The sequence below is a fragment of the Abrus precatorius genome, unplaced genomic scaffold (assembly GCF_003935025.1).
Source record: "Abrus precatorius isolate BTA unplaced genomic scaffold, Abrus_2018 Scaffold4, whole genome shotgun sequence".
Classification (NCBI taxonomy): Eukaryota; Viridiplantae; Streptophyta; class Magnoliopsida; order Fabales; family Fabaceae; genus Abrus; species Abrus precatorius.
Window position 1 is genome coordinate 20,132,170 of NW_020874384.1, and position 20,988 is coordinate 20,153,157.

Here is a 20,988-nt window from a genome sequence, read left to right on the forward strand (position 1 = left end):
ATAATGTGATCACGAACTATCACAATAATAATAAACTTTAAAGATGTGTTCTACAAACAACTACAACAAAATAGCTCCACACCTGCTGAGCTAATAGTGCCAAATCAAACTACACCCGTACATATTAACGCTTAACCTATCCAAACCTCATTGTTTACACTCATACAATCAAGCATGTCGTTACAACATTATGCTCCACGCTTTTAACACTTCTTCATTTGTCAGGATCAGGAAATGAATAAAGCTACATAAAACACAAAAACTTTGTCGAACAATCTTCTTTAAGTGGAATTGAGGACGGGGAGGAAGCTACAACTTAGGTAAAGGATTGAACAGCAGAAGATGTGGTGACTAAACTTGATAAGAGACCGACTATGACAGCACTGTTGTAAGTGCTTGGTTCTGTTTGCATGGAATTGTTCCTCGAATCAATGAAAGTCTCATTTAAGAAGGGTCCACCAACAAGTGCTCCAGTTGCTACATTGGGATTAGGATCAGATGAGTCAAGCCACTGGAAGCCATCCTTGCAGCCAGTTTTTGCATCACTAGGAATTGAAGCCCCTCTATGATGCACGAATTGCGGGAATTTATCTCCATAACCCACTAGAAAACTCATATGCATAGGATTCTTGCCCAATACGTAATCGGCCTGGGAGTATTGCATAGATTTTCAATAAGGCATGGATCACTCCAAGCTGATATTCAGTGCAATAATAATGGATGCATACCTGAGATTTGGCAAAGTCTCGAAGATCTGATGGGGTAAAGGAATTTGAATCACATTTTAGTTTTGGTGTCTGCGATGTTAGCATATAGTCACTGTAAACAGCAGCTAAGAATGCAGAAGCAACAGGATGCTGCAGAGAGTTCCACTCGCTCACCCATATAAGACCACCTGCATTAGAGATAAATAAAAATATAATTCCAGAACATATAGCAGTAAAAGGATTATTCAAAAGATAAATCTCAAAACATTAAAATTATAGCGATCCAGGGGGATTGATTATCACAGGCAATAAAATAGTCAGCATGTCAATAATTTGATATCTGCCTAAAACTCCATTTAGGTAATTAGAAGCTTAAGTTTCCTAGCGGCTGGGCCTTGATGCACAGTACTGTTGCTCCCTGGTAACCATGATGCGTTCTAATATGCAAACAGCCTTGGTTAAATAGAAAATATATTTAAACTTTTAAAACTGAAAACACCATAATTCTAAAAATGAATTTGAAATGTTTAAATTTTAAAATATACTTATCCAGGAACATTGATTATCACGGGCAAAAAAAAAAAATAGTCAGCTTGTCAATAATTTGATATCTGCCTATAACTCAATTGAGTTATTTGGAATCTTAAGTTTCCAAGTGTGGCTGAGCCTTGGTGGAATAGCACTGTCTCTCCCTAGTAATCATAATGGGTTCTAATCATGCAAACAGCCTTGCTGCTCATGAGGGGTATGGTTGCAAACATAAGACCCTTTTAGAACCTCGCAACTAGAAGATTCTTGCACTGGGCACACAGGCATTTAATTAACAAGATGTGAAAATGGAATGTGGCAGGGAGAAAAGAAAAAATAATATTATAGGTTTAATTATCCAGTCATGTAGAATTCAAGGAGAACATTACTATCGGTTCTGCTTTTTGTGGCTGTTGGAGAATCTGGAAGAAGGCCACACATTACAGCCTCAGCTGTCTTCCTGTAATTATGGAGCCCAGAGCCATAAGAATTTGAAATGTCCTTTGCCTTAAAAAAGCTTAATCTGGATAACAAAACCTGCACGAAGAAGGCAGAATTATTCAAGGAAATATATGTGAATACAAAGGAAGATTTGGAATATAACTAGAAGCACGATTCTGAAAATAGGAATGCCACAAGACTCTCAATTTAGCTCAACTCTCTTCAGAAGACAGAGACTTTGCAATAAAATCTAAAAAGCCATTCTCTGTAGCAACTCACAAAAACACTAATGATTATCCTCAGTTAATAAAATAATGAATTAGAAGATTGAGCATTTCTTAATGACTTCAGCTGGGCAGTACGAACAGTCCTCGTACTAAATTTGACGAAAGCAACATGTTTAAACAGCATTGGTTTAGGTTAATTAACATATTAAGTGCTAAAAACTAGAGGGTTTGATGGAAATAATGCAAGTGTGCTATTCAGTTTTCATCCAAACATGAATTCGTACTTCATTATCCTTTCTTATACCTGAGCTCCAGCAAGCTTATTGTCCCAACTGAACCAGGTTGGGCTTCCCCATTGAGCATAGTCTTCTCCATTTTGGCCAGTCACATACTGAAGGTAAGAATCATCACCTGTAGCATGATAGAGCCAGCTAGCTGCCCATAAAAGCTCGTCACCATATCCAGTTGAGTTATAATATGTCTGGACTTCAGGTATATTCTCACTATAAGATCCTCTATGCTTGTCAGCAAAAGTAAACAACTGTTTTGAATGCTTGAGTAGAGTGCCTGAATATGTAGAATCAGTCTTTTTAAAGACCAAAGATGCTGAGGCCATGGCTGCTGCTGTTTCAGCTGCGACATCTGATCCAGGACAAGATATGTTCACTTGTGTGAGTGGTCGTGCCTCAGCCATGGCTTCAGGTCTTTCCCAACATTTGTGATCTGCAACGGGATCACCCACCTGCCACAATGATTTTAACAAATGAACAGTATAGAAAAGGTTTACCCAAAAATAGCTTGTTAAAGGCTTGAAAGTCCTAATACACAAATAGAGAAAAACGTTGATGAACTGGCCCCCGATCAAGATCACTTATCTAATCTCATGGCATGCCTGGACATTAACACCACAAACATTCCAATTAATCTTACAAAAACCAATTCTGGAAGAACAATAATATAGATCTGATTTTAAATTTAATCAACCGTCAATGTCACAGTTTTCCACTGTATGGAAACAATAGTGAGCCGCATCATAGCTGTAACTAAGAAACATTTTACACTTCTAGTTAAAGCATTTAGTTGTTTTTGAACAGGATGCAACGTATAATTAATTCACTGATAGTGTAAAACCTCCTACTCTGTCAACGGATCAAAATCAAATTCAACAGCTTAAGCATACAGAACATTCCAAGAATCATGGAGTACCCAGAGTGTCCATGTCCTTGTAAGAAAAGACAATAAATTTATGCATGTACACTGCACAGTTGCATACTAGCTAACTTAGGAAGGTGGCATGAAACAGAAGTTGTAAAACACCCAACCTGAATATAAAGAACATTATCAGAAGGGTGAGCAGTGATGAGATAATCAGTGATCCACTTGAGCGAATCTTGTGCTGGTTCTAACTGGCCAACAGCATCCATTTGATCTCCATATTCCAGAATGGCCCATGATAACACCGTGGCCGTAAAAGCCATCGGAAAACCAAACTTCATATGATCCCCAGCATCATACATTCCTTTCGATAGATCCAATCTCGCTTGGCTTCCATCCTTAAGAGCCGAATTCCCCCTCCAAGTTATTTTATTGTCAACCAACTTACCAGCTGCATGAGCCAAAAGGGTTGTTAAATCAGCTCACAGTAACACATCAAGAACAATAGACAATAGAAATTAAAGAGAAAAAAAGAAAAAAACAATTAATCACCATTCGTAGCATTAGCATACCATAACCATGAGTCAGATATTTAGGTAAACAAATAAATACCTTAATAACGAGGATTCAAAGAACCACATTGTGAAATATTGCAATAAAAAATAGGGAGAAAAGAGATAAACGTAAAAAAAAAAATACATTTTTGAATATCGAAGAATTGCAATGCAGTTTTGAGAGCAGATGCGTATTTCTGGTCAATGGCGCCAGGGGGACCCGGAACCGGAGCTGGCTTATCGGAGTGACCAATTTTCTTCTTGATGGTATAAACAACGGCACCGACGACGAGAGCCAGAACCAGAAGCGCCAGAAACCAACCGCAGCACCCTTTGGACCTCGATTTTTCTCCCATTCTTATTCAAATTGCAAAATGCGCTTCACAACACAGATCTATGTAATGTATGTTCAAACCCCAACTAAACGTATTGTCATTATTGTTGACGGACCACTTCCTAAAACGCAATGCCGTCTTCTTCTGACAACGACAACAGCTATCTTTAGAAGCAGGTTCGGTTTCAGACAGCACAACACCAACAACCTAGTACACTGTGCGGGAGGAGGTGTTGGATCTTGACCCGACCCGACCCGATACGAATGAGGTTTTGAAAATGCAGCGGAAATGGTGGCGACGCCGAAGAATGTTTCCGCGGGAGAATATGGGTTGGGAGGTAGGTAGTACCGGTGTTGTCTTTTGTGTGTTAAATGACGAGGATGCCCTACGAAAGGAACGTTGTAATGTCGGTGTTTTGAGGGTATAATGGTAAAATGAGAGAGTCAACAGATGAGTGATGGAAGCTGCGTCGGTGAGCTTGTGATAGATTTGGATGGACCGTAGAGACAGAGTCGCTGGGCGGTGAGTGAGAATGACCTTTCATCTTAAGCAACCACCGTAAACCATTCATTTTACTTCCACTTTAATCAAGCCTTCATGTGTCTCCCTGAACGGTGGGGATTTTATTTTACACTTTCATAACTTTTCTTCTCCTTTTAATTTCATTTCAGATATTTTTGCAAAATTCACACGTAAATTATTTTTTTTGTGTGATTAACTTAACGTCAAATTCACCGAATCATAATTTTTTTTATTGTATTATGGTATATTCATTATTTATCCATTTATTTCAGAAAAAGAAAAGCATCGTAATTTTAGACTAATAAGTACGGAATATAAGATCAGACATGCGTTGTTTTTGTTTTTTGTTGGCATGAACCTAGTCATTTTGATCAGTTGATTATTTTTTTGTTCAAACCTGATTAGTAGATCATTTTTTTGCACGATTAGTAGTTTTTTTTTTGTCTATTAGCCGTAACATAATGGGCCAGCAACGATACTCTTTGTGGCCCAACTTTTGTTAGCTTCCTCATTGCCAGGAATGTACTCCAAAATGGCAAAAGTCTTTAGAGCTAACGAATATGCTACATTGTTAAAAAAAAAAAAAAGTGAGTTAAAGTTCAGGATTGTAAAAAACAAATTTTTTTTTGAGAGTGTATATTTAGTTTTTATTTATTTATTTTCATATATTTTGTTAAGAATAAATGAATAACACTTACGAATGCAGGAGTGAGTCGTGGTGAGATAATAGATAACACATTGTACATATAAAATCAAATTACACTCACGTGGCTAGGAAACACATATTTCAATTTACTTAATTATTGTTAGCAAATACCCTTCAAGTATATAAAATATTTTTAAATAATAATTTATTTATAAAATAATCATCGACAGTTAATCTAAGTATCAAGCGGTTCTATTATCGCTTAAGATTTTGAGTTTAAATTTAAAGATGAGTCGAATTCAAATTAAATCTGATAGAAAAATAAAAAAAATATATAAAATAATACTTAAACTTGTAAAAAAATTATATAAAAAACATCAATTTATGTAAATAATTCTATTTAAAAATATATCCCATTTAAAAGATATCTCACTTTAAAACCTTTAGTTTTGTCATATTTTTTTTAATTAAATGGAATGGATCGATGTCTACTAATTTTAATTTAATTTTATATTATTATTTCATATAAAAATAAACACATTTTTTAAAATTATAAAGTAAAACAAAATGTTATAAAATAAAGATTTATAAGAATGAATACTTATAATTTAAAAGCTTAAATCTGTAGTTGGGTTGGGTTGAAATGAATTGAATGGGTTTAGTAGTAATTAGAGAGAGATGAAGAAAGTGAGAAGAGTATCGAGCAATAAGGGCGAAACAGAAATCGAAGCAACAAACACACAATACTGTTACGAATTAAACATCTCTCTATAATTTCCATTTTTCTTTATCTCTTCTCTCTCTCTCTCACTCTATTTTCCCTCTCTCAAACCACGTAACGGCTAGCAGTGCCATATCGGCGACGCCGGTTTCCCTTCGCGCCGGCGCTGAAGCTGTAAACACGTCTCATTTTGGATTCATACTATATTTGCTTTTTTATCTTACACTTCTCAGGTTTCTTCTCTTTTCTCGGTTGCTTTTATTTTTCGATGCATAAATTCAATTGGATATGCTTTACTGTTTTATTACTATTAGCATCGGTTTCGTTCAGTTTGAATTCGGTATCCGATCGTTGTTTTACTTCGCCCTAATTCATGTTATTTTTTGTTTCGAGCCAATACTGTCAATGAATCGCGTTTTCTGAAGTTCAATTAGCTATAAGATCATAGTGGTTGCAGTGTAGATGAAAAAGGAACCTATTTTGGTTCCAATTTGCATTGCAGAAAGTGATTTTACTTGTAGAACGCCTTGACATTATTTAAATGTCCCTTGTTTGATGAATATAGCGAAATTCGTGGCGACCCTAATATTCTGCATGAGACTCTGAATCTTGTTCAAATCTAATTTGTGTTTTTTTTTCCCTCATATAAAGGTGCGTGTATTTGGAGACTCATAATTTTTATTCAGTTTCGGCTTCTTCGAAGTTGGAAGCTATGATGTTTGGTTTAACTGGTTTTGTTTCCTTTTCTTTCTATGCCAGGGATACACAATGATAGGATCCTTTCTTACGAGGGCTCTTGTGTATGTTTTAGGCTATACTAAAACTCTGATCATTGTTGTATGATGGGTTTATGCTGTAATATTCAGAATTGAATGATTTTATATTTCCATCTATTTATTGGCAGTATGGTTTTTGGCTATGCCTACCCGGCCTATGAATGCTATAAAGCAGTAGAAAAGAATAAGCCAGAAATTGAACAACTTCTCTTTTGGTGCCAGTACTGGTATATTGCACATCAATCATCTGGGCAAAACTTACAAATAACTGTTGGCATATACCAATATCTATTTCTTCTCTTACCCCTCGTGTTGCAGGATTTTGGTAGCTGTTCTGACAGTATGCGAGAGGATTGGTGATACTTTTATATCATGGTAGGGAATACTATTTTGGATGTGTGTGGAGAATTCTATGTAATTTTAGTAATTGAAAAAAGAAACAAGTGTAGTATGCAAAATTATTTTCTTCATGTTGAATGAGTTATTCTTCTTGAAGGGTCCCAATGTATAGTGAAGCTAAGTTGGCATTTTTCATTTATCTATGGTGCCCAAAAACGAAGGTATGAAATTAATTACTGTGGTAAAATCTGATATTGCTTCATTATTTGCTTCTCTTCAGCTTGATGGTTAAATTTGTTATGATCTGTGTTAGGGAACGGCGTATGTATATGATTCCTTCTTTAGGCCATATATTGCAAAACATGAGACAGAAATTGATCGCAACTTGTTGGAGCTAAGGACAAGGGCAGGAGACATTGCAGTTTTATATTGGCAAAAAGCTGCTAGTTATGGTCAGACTAGAATATTTGACATTTTGCAGTATGTTGCTGCACAATCAACACCTTCGCCTCACCCTGCTCAGGTAATACTTGGTTCACGTATGATTCGGTAGACTTTGGAGAAACAATCGTTTTCCTCTTGTGTCAGCTTCTTAGGATAACTTTTGAAAAAAATTAAACGATAACCTGAGAAATAAGCTTTCAAAAACATGCTGGAATTATGTTCCTTCACTTGCTTGCCCTTCATTCTTTTGTTTGTTTATTCAGGAATATTTGATGTGTTGCTGTTCTATTCCATGTTTGGTATCTTGATCAATTAACTCAAATTTGTAGAATAATATTTGATTGGTGAAATTAAGATGGATATTTTTATGTTTCTTATTTGCTGCATCAAATGCCATCGTGATCTTTATCTCATTTCCTTGTTGTGGCAAGTGAAAAATATTATTCTTCAATTCACAGCAACGACAGGCTATGAGGGTTCGTCAGCCTACATCTAACCAACCAGCTTCTGCGAAAGAACCACGAGCTAAGGATCCATCTTCTCCCACTTCTACCTCATCCAGTCAGCACCAGAAGGAAGTAGCAGAGGAGTTGGGTTCTTCACATGTGCCTAAAGCAGGCCCCTCCGGAACAGGTTTAAGTACCCAGCAGTCTAATCCTTTACATGAATCGACAATTCAATCCGTACCTGCACAGGCAGAGCCAATGCAGATTGAAGCAGCAGTACCTTCATCCTCTTCAGCAAATGAAAATGAGAACCCTCCCACGGAAGAAACACTAATGGAAGAAAGCATTAGGGTTACACGAGGTAGACTAAGAAAAACTCGATCAACTGGAATCCATTAGGGAATCAATATTTTCAATTTTAGCCTGAAAAACATGGGTTGGTGTCATTGGCGGGTGTGGAATTGTAAAAAATTATGTAAATAAGTTCTCGGTTTTCATTCCCTTCATTGTTTTTTTTAATAATTTAAAAATTTCTTGCAGTATTTTCTTTTCTATCGTTCTTATTTATTAAATGAAAGTGTTAAATGTTGCTTTTATGTTTTAAAGATATTAAATATATTTTTCATTTAATATATTTTAAAACATTAATATAATTAATGAAAAAAGTATTATATTTTAAAGTAATATAAAATATTTAAACAAAGATTAAATATATTATTATTATTATCATCTAAATAGATGACTTGCTTATAAATGCTAATATTATACTTTTTGACTCATTATATGATTGATTTATTTTTTAAAAAACTAAAATGCTTAATAAATTAATTACTTACTTTTTAAAATACTAATCTATAACATATGCATTGCAAAATGACATTAACTTTATAAGTTAAAAATAATTTATGTTTCTCTATTTTTTGAAAATTTATTTTATTTAACTTTTTAAATTAAAAAATATTTATTATTTTAATTAAAAAATTATTTATTTTCTATACTATTTTTTTTTATCAAAACTAGAACCTTAATGTAATTAATTAAACTTACAGACTAGTAATATAAATTTCAAATGACATTGTTAATACTTTTATATGCCTATTATTTTTAAATAAGTGATTTTTAAAAAAGTATTATTAATTTGATAAACTAAAATAAAAAAGATATTTTAAATAAAAAAATAAATTATATAAGTTACAATAATTCTATAAAAGTAGTCATACACATTTTCCAAACATCAATAAATAAATTGATTGACATTTATGAAATTTATCAACTAATTTTACCTTTTTTTATTTATCAAGATCCAAACTGATTGAAGGAATCAATTTCGAGGAATAAATTCACGCTTTACTCCGTTTTCTTATTGAATTAAAAAATCTTGCAATTAACGAAGATATATGATGACAGATCATCAGTGAGGGAAAAAAATGTTAACAAGAACTTTGGGAAAGTCAAAATAGATTAACAGTAATTGTCAAAATGTTGATATACTTGTAATGAAAAATTGTTTGAAATACGAAGATGAAGGATATTACAAGGATTTATAGTATTTCTAAATAAATTTTAACAATAATAATTTTTTTTCTATCTATTTTTATCGCATCACTCGTCTAACTTTTTCTCTTTCTTCTCTTATTATCTCTTTCAAATCTGTAATATATATATATATATATATATATATATATATATATATATATATCAAAATAACTGTATAAATAACATTTCTCTATTATAACTGATGTTGCCAAAAACAAGAGTTTATAGGACACAGTTATCCTAGTTAAGGCAACTGCTGATAAAATAAAGGCAGAGAGCTAAAATTTACAGTTTGAAATGTACCCTCCGTGTCATCTGAACAATTAGTAGTCTATCTCACTTACATATTGATCACATCTGTCAGCGAAGCTGTTGCTTGAGCAAATGACAAACCCCTACTGGGTTAATCGTCTTGAAGCTGATTTATCTGAACCAACCCGCTCATTTGCTGAACCGTAAGCCTTTATAAGCAGGATACCTTGCATCCTCATACGGGGGTAAAATCCAAGAATCAAATTTATGTAATATTAGTTAGAAGACATTTTACCCCACAATTCAGTTAGGTTCACACCAGGATCTGATTGAAACCAATAGTCATCGTCCATCTGCAAACAAATAACACAGTAACATAATTTTATTTCAGTTTTTAGTTTTGAATTTATCATTTAGAGCTTAAAGGAATGCATACTTCAAAACCCGTGGGAGTAATTTCTTGAATTCCAAATGCATGTGACCCCAGCGAACTGAAACTCTCAGAAGGATTTTCCTGATCATTTTGGCTTTTTAATAATTCCACACCCCCCTTTATGCAGTGGTCACTGTTCAATGATGGATCTATTAATTTCACCCGCTTGACACTATCATCCTCAAACTTGCCGGCGTGCTTGCTTCAAGCACGAAACACTAAAGTTATTAATGACTTAAGACACAGAAGGAAAAAACGACGGTAAACCAACAATGAGCGAAGATATTAACAAGCAAGCACGGAGAGAATAGTAATAATGATCAGTTATGGCTGCAGTGTTTACAGCGGAGAAGTACCTCAAGAGGTACAAATATATTGGTCCAGTCGCACTTCTGACAATCATTTTGTACTGCCTTTGCCGGAAACCTAATTCCTGCTCATTCGATTGAGTAATCAATATGATACTTGTTATACCAAAGCAAGTTTCAAATCCCACATCAGTAGAAACCCACCTCGTCAGGATCAGGGACCTCAATGAAACTAGCTTTTGGAGCCTTTATTGCAATAATTTCTTGATTCTGTGAAAATAGTAGATAAACGTAAGTCGATAAACAGACTGCTGTTTAATGTTTAGAGAAAACTGACCTGGAAGCATGGAAGGTTAAGAATATCTTCCTTGGTAAAAAAAAGGTACCTAATGATTAAGCAAGCTTACTATCAGGTAAAGAAACTAAGAAATCGGAACTCAAATATAAGTGAAGTTGTTAGAAGGTCCGTACTTTCGAGAGTTTTCTCCTTCTTCTAGGTTTCTTAGAAGCTCCTGCTTTTTCCTGAAAAGTTAACGTGGCAATTGTTTTTAAAAAACAAATAGCAATAGAACTCTTCAAACACTATGATATTAGCAACAAACCTTATACAATCGTCAAGTTGGCATTCCTCAGCATAGAGACTATCAACTTCAGCCTGTATTGAATCAAATTGTCAGAGTTGGACCAAATCACTTGCATGCTGCAGTATGTTATGTCGTTAAAGATGGCTTTAAAAGCCTACAAGCAACATTTATTAAACTGAAAATGAAGACCAATTACATCAATCAAAGCTCAAATAGATGCTCGCTATAACGTCTCCAACTCAGCTGCAAAGATATATATAATCCGAGGTAGAAACACCGGGACCAATAGATTCGCTTTTATTATATGCAGTTTATACGTGGATATCATGTCACATTTAGATTTTGCCTCGGCCAAGAAGGTAAACTAAAGCATGATAGGATCTATTGTTGAGTAAGAGACACATTAGCTATTCAAATATCCACGAAAAAAGTGATAATTTTATACGCCTATGCGGCCTCAAATTTTTCTTTTGGCTTCAAGAACAATTGGCCTTGTGTAGCTCAAGTTGCACCTTCTGTACAAGTACCTACAAATCTTTTGGATATGGGTACTCTATAATCATATTACAAATCTTTTTGTAATAAATATAGAAAGTTAGAAACCAAAGATTCCTTGGAGCAATGTCTAATCAGATGGTTAGGAATGTGATGCCAAGAAGACATCCAAGATTCCTGTAACCAATGGCTTCAAAAGAAGTTAAGTAGGAGTTCACTTTCACCAATATGGCCATATGAAAAAACTTGAGTGAAGATGTTTACAATTAAAAACAACCATGCAAGCTGTCTAAAATCAGGAGTTATAGAATACATCTGAACTAACTCACAAGAAAAAAAAATCCAAAAACCTTAAGACTATTAACTTGGTCTTCCAGTTCTCGTGGCCCATGTCCTTCGCATCCCCTGTTCATAAAGCCCACTATATCATCATATCATATATGTGATAAAAAACAACAAAGTAACATAAAAAAGATTAGACATTTACTTCCACCGTATATGATTCTTTGAAGTTTTCTCTATCAATCCTATTCCTTCAAGAACATTTGTAATGTCATAAATTCTCCTTTTCTGAACCTGCCAAAATTAATTTTAGACGTATTATAAAACCAAAAAAAAAAATTGTCAGGAAGCAGAAGTATATATTATACATTTATACCAATAGCGCGACACGAGTTACCATTAAACTAACAGGACCAGGGGAAAAGCTCAAAATAAGCCCGGTAAAATCAGCCAAGAAAAAAATGAAAGACATTTTCTATACCTCCAAAGTCTCAGCGGTTTTATTTAGATCCAAGGTACCATCCTTAGCATCCTGGATCAAGCTGACAAATTTCTTTGTTAACAGTCCTGCCCAAGGTACATGATATTACTCTATTTTAAAAAGACCCACACTAATAAAGACACTAGTTTAAAAAAGCACCATGGAGGAATACTTAGTGTAGACATACCTAAGGAACTGTCATAACGACAGTTGTTAACTGCAGTCAAATTAGGGGAGTCTGATAGGAAAAATTCACCCAACATAAATTCAAGCAGAAAAAAAAAATTAATGTGAGATATCGATATAACAAATTACTAAACAGTTTGACAGAATCATAGTCTTAAAAGATTGTTACCTCCATTTGCTCTGTGAGTCCCAGATTTTGCATTTCTTGAAACTTTTAATGTACCATTTTGCTTTCCTCTTGTGCTAGGCTCAGTTTGAACCAGAGGAGGAAAGTTAGCTGTGGTGCTCATAGTAGGAGCTAGTTCGATATTACTTGCGTTAGACGTTAAATTATTGATCTCATATCTTTGACTCAGCTGCATGAATAGTTGAATGCAAACATTTGAAGTGTGAACTCAAAAAATTATATTTCTTATATTTAATTCATGAACAACATAAAGATAAGGGTCACTTGAGCGGAATATATAATTCAAATATAAGCATATACAGAGCCAATTTCAATACTTTTAGAGAAGAACAAAAGAACAAAGTCAATACAATTCGTTTTCATTTGCAATAAGTTGCAGCGTTATTTCCACAATTCATACATAATAAAGATGATTGAAGCAGAACATAAAAGAATTGACAGTATGTGGAGATGTTAAGATTAAGAACAATAAATGAACAACTACGAGTGCAAAGTGCAACAAAAGTATATATGGCGTCGAAATAAAAGGGAGAGAAAATGTGATCGGATTGTATTGTCTGAATGAGATGATGTCATGGAAATAAGAGCGTGGGAAGGGGAATGCAATAGTGGATGGAGATAGGGTTGATCCTCACCCCAAGTCGACATCAAAACACAAACACTGAAACAGAACAGAGAGGGTTATCGCTGCTATGATAATTGGATATTTGGATTGGATTCGTTAACACTGTTAGACGAAACAGAGTTCGATTGAAATCAAATCTTCAAATATGTATGAATGAGGTTTCGTTTGATGACTCATCAAATTCAGTGGCCGCCAACCACAAGCGCTCTGTTCAGTTCGAATGCGCATGCCACCCGCCTTTTATTTTTCTTTCCCTCCCCTTCTTGGGCCAACTCCTGGGCCTCGGCCTCTTGGGCCAATATCTGCTCTACTGCATCAGTTAAGTATGCATTGCGCACAAAAAAAAATCAGAAAAAGTCAACCCCGTATTCAACTTGACTGTGGAGAAGCTACCTGATATCCCATACGCACCAGAAATTAACATCGCCATGGACTTTTTTCCTCCATTTTTTGCATGCTCTAATTCTTTTAAAATAGGAGAACCAAAGATTTTTAAGTCAATTAGGTGAAGAGGAATTGGAATAATTGACGTTAGATATGGATGATGAAAGAGATCAAAAAGAAGGAAAAAACTTTAGTGCTCCAAGAGTACATATTATTTTCTTTAAGATTGCAAGATCCACCTTTGTATGATTTTTTTTCTTAATTTTTTTTTTAAATTACGAATAAAGAAGTTACCATAGGAGTACCAAAATTTAATCCTAAAAATCAAAAGTTGTGGCGATTGTCAATTAGACCTGCAACGCATACCTTTTTTTCTTTGGAATTAGCAAAATGAAAATGAATATTGCATGTGTGGAGATGATCAAGGAGAGGGTAAAAATTTGATGAACAAAGTTGTCAATAGATGATAAACTTCGATCAAGAAGAATGCAAGAAAGAGAAAACTAAACTAAAGAAGAATAAGATCAAATCATGAAAAGTCCAAAAGCTGACGCCATTTAAAAATGAGGATAAAAACATGTGGTAAGTGTTTACAATCCATTACTTTCTAGACTTTTACATCTTCTTTCATATTTACTACCAGTACCATACCAAGATTTGAATTCATAAAACTAGCTTACCTTTTATCTGTTTCTGATATGTAAATAGTACATCAATGGTACATTACAAACTTGCTATCAAATTTCTTGATAGAATCTTAGAGAAAGAAAAAAAGGTTAATAGCATAGAAATTTAAGAAAGCGGCATCAAGTTTAAACAAAACGTGCAACTAATTCAGCATGAGATTGCATGTTGATCCAAACAAGGGTTTGATTTGGTGCAGACTCTCCGAACTTGAGAACCTTAGCTTCCGCTATTCAAACTTCAACTGATATAAATATGATATCGAAGCAAATGCATCGGTCTAAAATATTATGAACAACCTAAAGTGACAATCTGCGACTGTGAATCATTTATGGCTGCAATGTTTACAGCAGAGAATCCTCGTCTTTTCCTCCCCCAAAAAAAAAACAAAACTCAATTCCTTTTGTATACGAAATTACTATATTTCACATGCATCAAACACATTTAAATTATTTACATTAAAATTATGTAAATAAAGTATTATGCATTTGTGTGAATTCAAAATATTTATGAGTTAGAATTTTGTGAACTTAATTTAAATTTATATATATAAAAAACAACCGTAAATCTATTTAAATTAAAAAAAAACACAAATTACACCTTTATTTTTTAAAAAGTGCTTACAAAAAACTTTTTAGTATAACTTTTATTATTGTTTAAATTTATTGAGAGATAAAATTACGAGTATCATGTTTTATTTAATGAGTTTCGTTCTTGATCTTGTAGTTTTTAATAATTTTTAAGTAAAAGAATGCTGATAAAAATATGTTAAAAAAACACAATACTAATAATTTTTTTAAAAAATTATCAAAATAAGAAATAACTGCTTTATTTTAATTTTGACATTATATTTTACTATAATTAATTATTAATTCATTTACTTAAACTTATATAATTTATCCTCTCTCTTTTTATTTTTTTTTTCCTTTTTAAAGCTGTTATAAGTGTTAGAGAGAGTTCATAAAAAATTCCTCAATAAATATTTATAAAAAATAATCAATTTTATAAGTAAAAATAAACCTATACACTTTAATTTTTTTTTTTTAAATTCCATCATCAACTTATCCATAAATTAAGTATTTTAACTTATAGAAAAAATAATTAATTTTATACCATTATTTTAAATTTCCTTTTCTTATAAGTTCTCATCGAAGATTGTTTTTAGCAAAATTAGCTCTTAAATAACTTACATTCCTCTTTTATTCTTTTCGCGGCGATGATGATGGGGCTAAACCCTCTCAAGGTAATGATTTCATGTAAAGTTAAAAACATCCATAAAAGAAGAAAGGAATAGGATAGAAGAAAAAAACACGTCAAAACAAGGATTATAGATGTAGATGAAAAAGAGATTGAGATTACATAAAAACATTCTATTCATTTGATGTTAAAATTTTAGCTTTTTTTATATCTATAAAATTGAATGGAAAAACTGTTCCACCATAATCATTGATAGAACTAGTTTGTCAAAATTGAATGTATATTTTTATGCAAAAATGACCTCATCCTATTCTAACGAGTATTTTTATAGGAAACAAGTACAAGACACAATGATAATGTCTTAAGAATCAATCATGATTACACCAAACCTTCAGTCTAATGATAAAATTCGACAGACAGAATGCTGAACGATTCTCATTCATTATCATCACCACGTTTTACATCCCCCAAAAGTTTACCTATATATCATAGGATGGGAGTACGGAAGCCATTAACCTTTCAACTTTTATAACCCACCCATGTCTGTTTGTGTTCCAATGTTATTTTTCTTGGATAGACAATATAAACCATTTGGTTTGGACCACTATTCTTATAGTCCTCTGGATTTTAACATCCAATGGAGAATTCTACTGTTTCCGCTAAAACTTGCCAAAAGAATGCCAATCATTATAGTCTTAGCTTCTAATCTACTGCCAATTGGTAAATAATCATATGCTCTTCCAAATCATATTAATTGATTAATTATTTCAACATAAACAAATACCAAAGATATTTAGAATGTGGTTGTGTCAACGTACGAGCGTGTGTTTAGTTAGAGAAAAATACAAAAATTAATTCAATTTTACTTGGTTTAAAATTTTTAAAAAATTAAAAAGATTGAGTAAAAATTTTCTTTCTTTTTTTAATATTCAGAAATTTAGAGAATGAAAAAAATATTAACAACTTTTTAATCGTACCAATTAAATTACCTTAAAATTTTGTTTTACTTCATGCCTTTCTTTAATATTTAAAAACATATAATAGTATAAAAAGATATTTCCTTTCTTTCTTCTTAATTCCCTTCATTCTATTAAAATATTCTTTCTCTATTTTTAATCAAATATAAAAAATCTTTCATTGTTAACTATATCACTTTCTATGAGTTTGATCATTATTTAACTAATGTGTTAATTATATCACTTAAATATTTAAGATTTACACTCACAATGAATCAGTCAAATCACTTAATTACTCATGCATAGATTAATGAAACACATCTAGATTTTTTTCATTTATATCATACTTGGTAAATAGTTTAATAAAATTTAGAAATAAAAATGAGGTAACTAATCATTATTATTGAATTAATGTTTTTGAGAATATAAGTAGTATATTTTCTTAACAAAATCTCTCAGTTTTAATTAGGTGTTTAAAGAAAAAAGAGTTTAAAAAATCTAAGAGATGATACATATCTCTTGTTTAAATATTTAATATTAGAAGAAACAGATTATAAAAAATTTAATATGTAAATGACATTATTATTTTTTATATTTTTTATTATTTTTTTAAAGATAAAAAAATAAATATTTTTCTCTAAAAATATTTTTTAATTTCTATTTTTTATAATTTGTTTAAATATTTTTACTCTTAAAATTAATATTTAAAAAAATATTTTTTGTTTTCTTGTTAACTCAAGACTATACTAAATATTTAATCTAACAAATAGAAATATAAATGATAAATTTTATTATAGGAATGATTAAAACTCTAAAATGAGAAAACTAAAAAAAATATTAGAAAAGTTTAATTTTTTTTTAATCTTTCTCCTCATATTTAATTAATTTTTAATAAGAGTAAGTGATTATTAACCTTTCTCTTCCCTTTCCCGATCTCTCTCCTCTTCCACATAAAATCCAAATAAAGTCGTAAATTTTCCAATCTCTTAAATAATAAGTATTAAAGGAAGAGTAAAAAGTATTCAATATCTTAAAAGTTTTAAACTACTTTATAATTTGTTATAAAGCAATTCAAAAATTATTAAAAGATTGCTATTCATTATATGACAATATAAAAAAAAAATCATAGACAAATTACTCGAATAAAAGAAATGAACATGACTATTAACTTGCAACACCGACCTGCATGTATGTGTGCCGATGTGTTTCTTTATTTGCCGTTATAATTATGTTACCTCGCCTGTAGATTTTAGGGGTACAAAATGATTTGGATTTTTTTCGAATGGTACAAAAAATGATTTAGATTGATTGTGACAAATATAATATATAATCAATCACACATAGACACTTAAATTTTGGTAAGCTTATTCCTGAATTATTCACATTATCTTTGGCAAGTGAAAGCAGAAAGTTTTGCAGCATTGATGAATGTACATGAAAGAAAATTTTAGAAAGAGGAGGAATTAGGTCAAAGTCACTTGCTTTAACGTTGGACATGTTTATATGGGTTCCACATATGTTACAAATGATTGTTGTTGGAGATCCGTCAAGGTTTTATATTAAGGGCAAAGTGGATCGATCATCATTCTTCTTTTAATAATCTTAACATGAAATGATCAAATTTTAGCTCTATCCAAAGCCCCCGAATTTGCCACGAATTAATTAAACAGATTAATACCACTACTGATGAATTAGCTTAAGATGTTAATTGAACGTAATCAACATACCTTAGCAAGCAAACTAGATTGGGAGGACAGGAAGGGCATGCAAATGATTTGGGCACATGGGACTCCTTACTTGTCCAACACCTTTTTGGCCATCCAATATGGAATATAATCTTAAGCTTTAAATGGTTACCCTTTTTATATATACCCTCTAGAAAGTAGAAACCAAACCATGCCCATAATAACTAATATTTGAAGAGAGTGTCAAAAAAAATGTACAAGCACAACTCACATAGTGGAACAGAGAATTTTGTTGTCATACAAGTAAGAGGAGGTAGTGCCTGTGAAGAAGCTTTTGGTCTTGAACAAATCCCTCAACCTAAACCAAAGTTGAACCTCTCCGCCATGAAGCTCTTTCACCGCTTCCGCAAGATCTTCATGCGCCTCATATTCTCGGTACCTTCTCGTCGTTCCTCGGATTCAAAACACAAATTCTCTGACCGGTTTGAACCACCCAAGACATCATGTAGCTCCTATTACTCCTCTTACTCGCATTACAACGAGGCCATTGCAGATTGTATTGAGTTTTTCAACAAGTCAGCACAAGATGGTATCTTGGATGGTCGAAAATCTGACGTTGTTTGAGTCTTACAACCTTTGATTAATATCATGTGCCTACTTTGGTTGCCATTGTATGTGGTTCATTACTTTTGTATTTTTTTCCTCATGCTATAGTACTGATGGGTGTATATGGATATGGGAGCATTGCATTTTGCATTTTGCATTTTGAAGTTACTTCAATTCACCGCCTTCTTTTTTATGTCTAAATTAATTTTTCAATTATACTTCAACCTTGGTTATACAATGTAAATGAGGGAGAATAATGTCAAAATGCTTGGTGGTTCTTGGATGGGGTTAAATTACTGACGGTGGGTTGTGTTCAAAATCATAAGAACAAAGGATTAGGGTCCACATAAGACTAAGAGAACTTGGATCTACCTATCCCAAATTTCAGCCAGATAGATATTTCCCTGACAAGCATAACATGTCACGCCCAGATAAGAGGAACAAGCAACATAATCTAAATATCCCATCATCAATAAATGATAAAAAGGGGTTATATTATGCATCTCCAAGAGAAGTACCACATTAAATGGAGCCAGCAGTATGTATCTTAAGGGGCCACTTTCTGGGTATCTTATGTTTTTCTCTCTAATTTTTCTTTGAATATTTCTTGGCTTTGGCTAACTGACGTTGGAGTATTCTGACGTGTCCAAGTTATGTGCCAACCATTCGCTAGAACAGAGGTAGGACGTAAAAAATAATATTCAAATTGATAGGTAAATCAATCTTTGGAATACCTTTAAATAATATCAAATATGGTAAAATTATTACCAAATTAAGACATTAAAAACTAAAATCAAACAAAATCCAATCAATTTGAATTGAATTATGAACAAAAAAAGTCTAAGATATGCATAATTGAACTCTTTAAAATAATTATTTTACAACATATTTATTACATTAAAATGTTATGAAAAATAATACTAAAAAATATTTGAAATTTTAGAATTATTTTTTTCATAAATATAATCATTTTATTGGCTCATTATCTCTGTATAATAATGTAGAATACATTCGTTTAGAGTGGCTTAATACCTTAGTCTGTCTATTTTTACGTTGTAATTGTAAATGTGAGCTTTTACTTTTCAACACGAATATTTTTAAAAACGGTTTTACCTTTTTTTTTCTTGAATTTTGGAATATTTCTAAAATATACCCCATGCTTATGCACATCTACACACACATTTAATTACAGTAGTGTTATACATTAATGTATTGTTTAATTTTAAAAAGGAGGAGAAAATTGAATTAAAGAGAAAAAAAAATTCATTGATTAACAAGAAGAGAGAAGAAGAAATAAAAAGTATAAATAAATGTATTATTTATGACTAGGATAATAGGATGATTAAACAAAACTAATAAGTTAAAGATAATTTAGTCTAATTAGTATAATTCTTTTTCAAATCTCTCAATTTCGAGAAAAAAAATTGAGTGAGAAAAAATTGTCTTCATCTACGCTTTTCTTTTCTATTTCAAAATATTAAACCAAATAAAAAAGTATTATTTTTATCTTTTTTTTTTCATTTTCCATTTATTAAATATCACGAAATTATTTTTAGCGTTATTGTTTAATTAAATTTAAATTTTTATGTTAATAATAATAAATTTTCTTTGATAAAATCTTACCCATAAATATTAACTTTTAATGATAGCTTTTATTACCTAAATTATATATAAAAAAAATTTTAATAAAAAAAATTAAATATAGTGTTGTAATGAAATTTTATTCATTCGAATTTTCGGGATCGTACAGAACAAATATATTTTAGTCCTCTGCAGAGCTGATAATTATTGGTGAAAAAATAATGTCAGGAATACATTTTTTATAATTAATTAAATTTTTAAAATTGTTCAAATAATTTTTAAAAAGTATTATAGTAGTTTAAAAAATTAACTTATCACTAGAATATATTAAAAAGTGTGCATACAGGAGTATGATGCTCATTTCTCTTCTAACTTGTATACTAGGCCTGAGTTTTGCTCTCATGTCATGAAGTGGAAGAATAATCGCTCTGCTATTGATTCTTTTGGGCTCGTGTGTAAAAGAAAACGAGCTTGAAATTGTATGCTTTATTACACGAATCACACTGAACATGAATGCATCCAAATTCCGCTAGCGTGCTATATTTTACGGGCCATTTGTCATTGTGCTTACAGAGGACATGAAAATACATCTATTGAGGCAAAAAAACACAAGTGAGAAAAACGAAACTTCTAAACAAAATGCAATTTGCAATTATTGTGGTATTTGAAAGCATAATAAAATGGA

At 32.0% G+C, this 20,988-nt stretch overlaps 3 protein-coding genes across 3 annotated transcripts; 1 reads left to right on the plus strand and 2 right to left on the minus strand.

The window, feature by feature from the left end:
- Positions 1–4,311, minus strand: LOC113865092 (endoglucanase 10-like). The gene is made up of 6 exons (XM_027499457.1): positions 3,758–4,311; positions 3,226–3,509; positions 2,208–2,645; positions 1,625–1,772; positions 729–895; positions 1–649 (listed from the first exon to the last, which is right to left on the minus strand). The coding sequence occupies exons 1-6, from the start codon at positions 3,966–3,968 to the stop codon at positions 317–319; spliced, it is 1,581 nt and encodes a 526-aa protein (XP_027355258.1). The 5' UTR covers positions 3,969–4,311; the 3' UTR covers positions 1–316.
- Positions 4,312–5,746: 1,435 nt separating this feature from the next.
- LOC113865443 (putative HVA22-like protein g) lies at positions 5,747–8,379 on the plus strand. The gene is made up of 7 exons (XM_027499991.1): positions 5,747–6,069; positions 6,596–6,636; positions 6,741–6,839; positions 6,931–6,987; positions 7,109–7,172; positions 7,265–7,474; positions 7,854–8,379. Exons 2-7 carry the CDS (start codon positions 6,605–6,607, stop codon positions 8,238–8,240), a joined length of 849 nt encoding a protein of 282 aa, XP_027355792.1. The 5' UTR covers positions 5,747–6,069; positions 6,596–6,604; the 3' UTR covers positions 8,241–8,379.
- A 1,525-nt stretch (positions 8,380–9,904) lies between these two features.
- On the minus strand, positions 9,905–12,760 carry LOC113866306 (transcription factor E2FC-like). The gene is made up of 12 exons (XM_027501189.1): positions 12,568–12,760; positions 12,400–12,450; positions 12,213–12,298; positions 11,937–12,025; positions 11,800–11,854; positions 10,973–11,025; positions 10,842–10,892; positions 10,708–10,756; positions 10,575–10,640; positions 10,397–10,495; positions 10,105–10,260; positions 9,905–9,982 (listed from the first exon to the last, which is right to left on the minus strand). The coding sequence occupies exons 1-12, from the start codon at positions 12,758–12,760 to the stop codon at positions 9,905–9,907; spliced, it is 1,026 nt and encodes a 341-aa protein (XP_027356990.1).
- Positions 12,761–20,988: the final 8,228 nt, after the last annotated feature.

Excerpts from the sequence above, each read along its gene's own strand:
- LOC113865092 (XM_027499457.1), bottom strand. The coding sequence starts at position 3,968 with ATGGGAGAAAAATCGAGGTCCAAAGGGTGCTGCGGTTGGTTTCTGGCG. Across the intron at positions 3,510-3,757 it reads ATTCTTCGATATTCAAAAAT|CTGGTAAGTTGGTTGACAAT; the intron begins GTATTTTTTTTT and ends TGGCTCATGCAG. Across the intron at positions 650-728 it reads GAGACTTTGCCAAATCTCAG|GCCGATTACGTATTGGGCAA; the intron begins GTATGCATCCAT and ends CAATACTCCCAG.
- LOC113865443 (XM_027499991.1), top strand. The coding sequence starts at position 6,605 with ATGATAGGATCCTTTCTTACGAGGGCTCTTGT. Across the intron at positions 7,173-7,264 it reads TATGGTGCCCAAAAACGAAG|GGAACGGCGTATGTATATGA; the intron begins GTATGAAATTAA and ends GATCTGTGTTAG. Across the intron at positions 7,475-7,853 it reads CTTCGCCTCACCCTGCTCAG|CAACGACAGGCTATGAGGGT; the intron begins GTAATACTTGGT and ends TTCAATTCACAG.
- LOC113866306 (XM_027501189.1), bottom strand. The coding sequence starts at position 12,760 with ATGCAGCTGAGTCAAAGATATGAGATCAATAATTTAACGTCTAACGCA. Across the intron at positions 12,026-12,212 it reads AAACCGCTGAGACTTTGGAG|GTTCAGAAAAGGAGAATTTA; the intron begins GTATAGAAAATG and ends TAATTTTGGCAG. Across the intron at positions 10,496-10,574 it reads AGGTCCCTGATCCTGACGAG|GAATTAGGTTTCCGGCAAAG; the intron begins GTGGGTTTCTAC and ends TCGAATGAGCAG.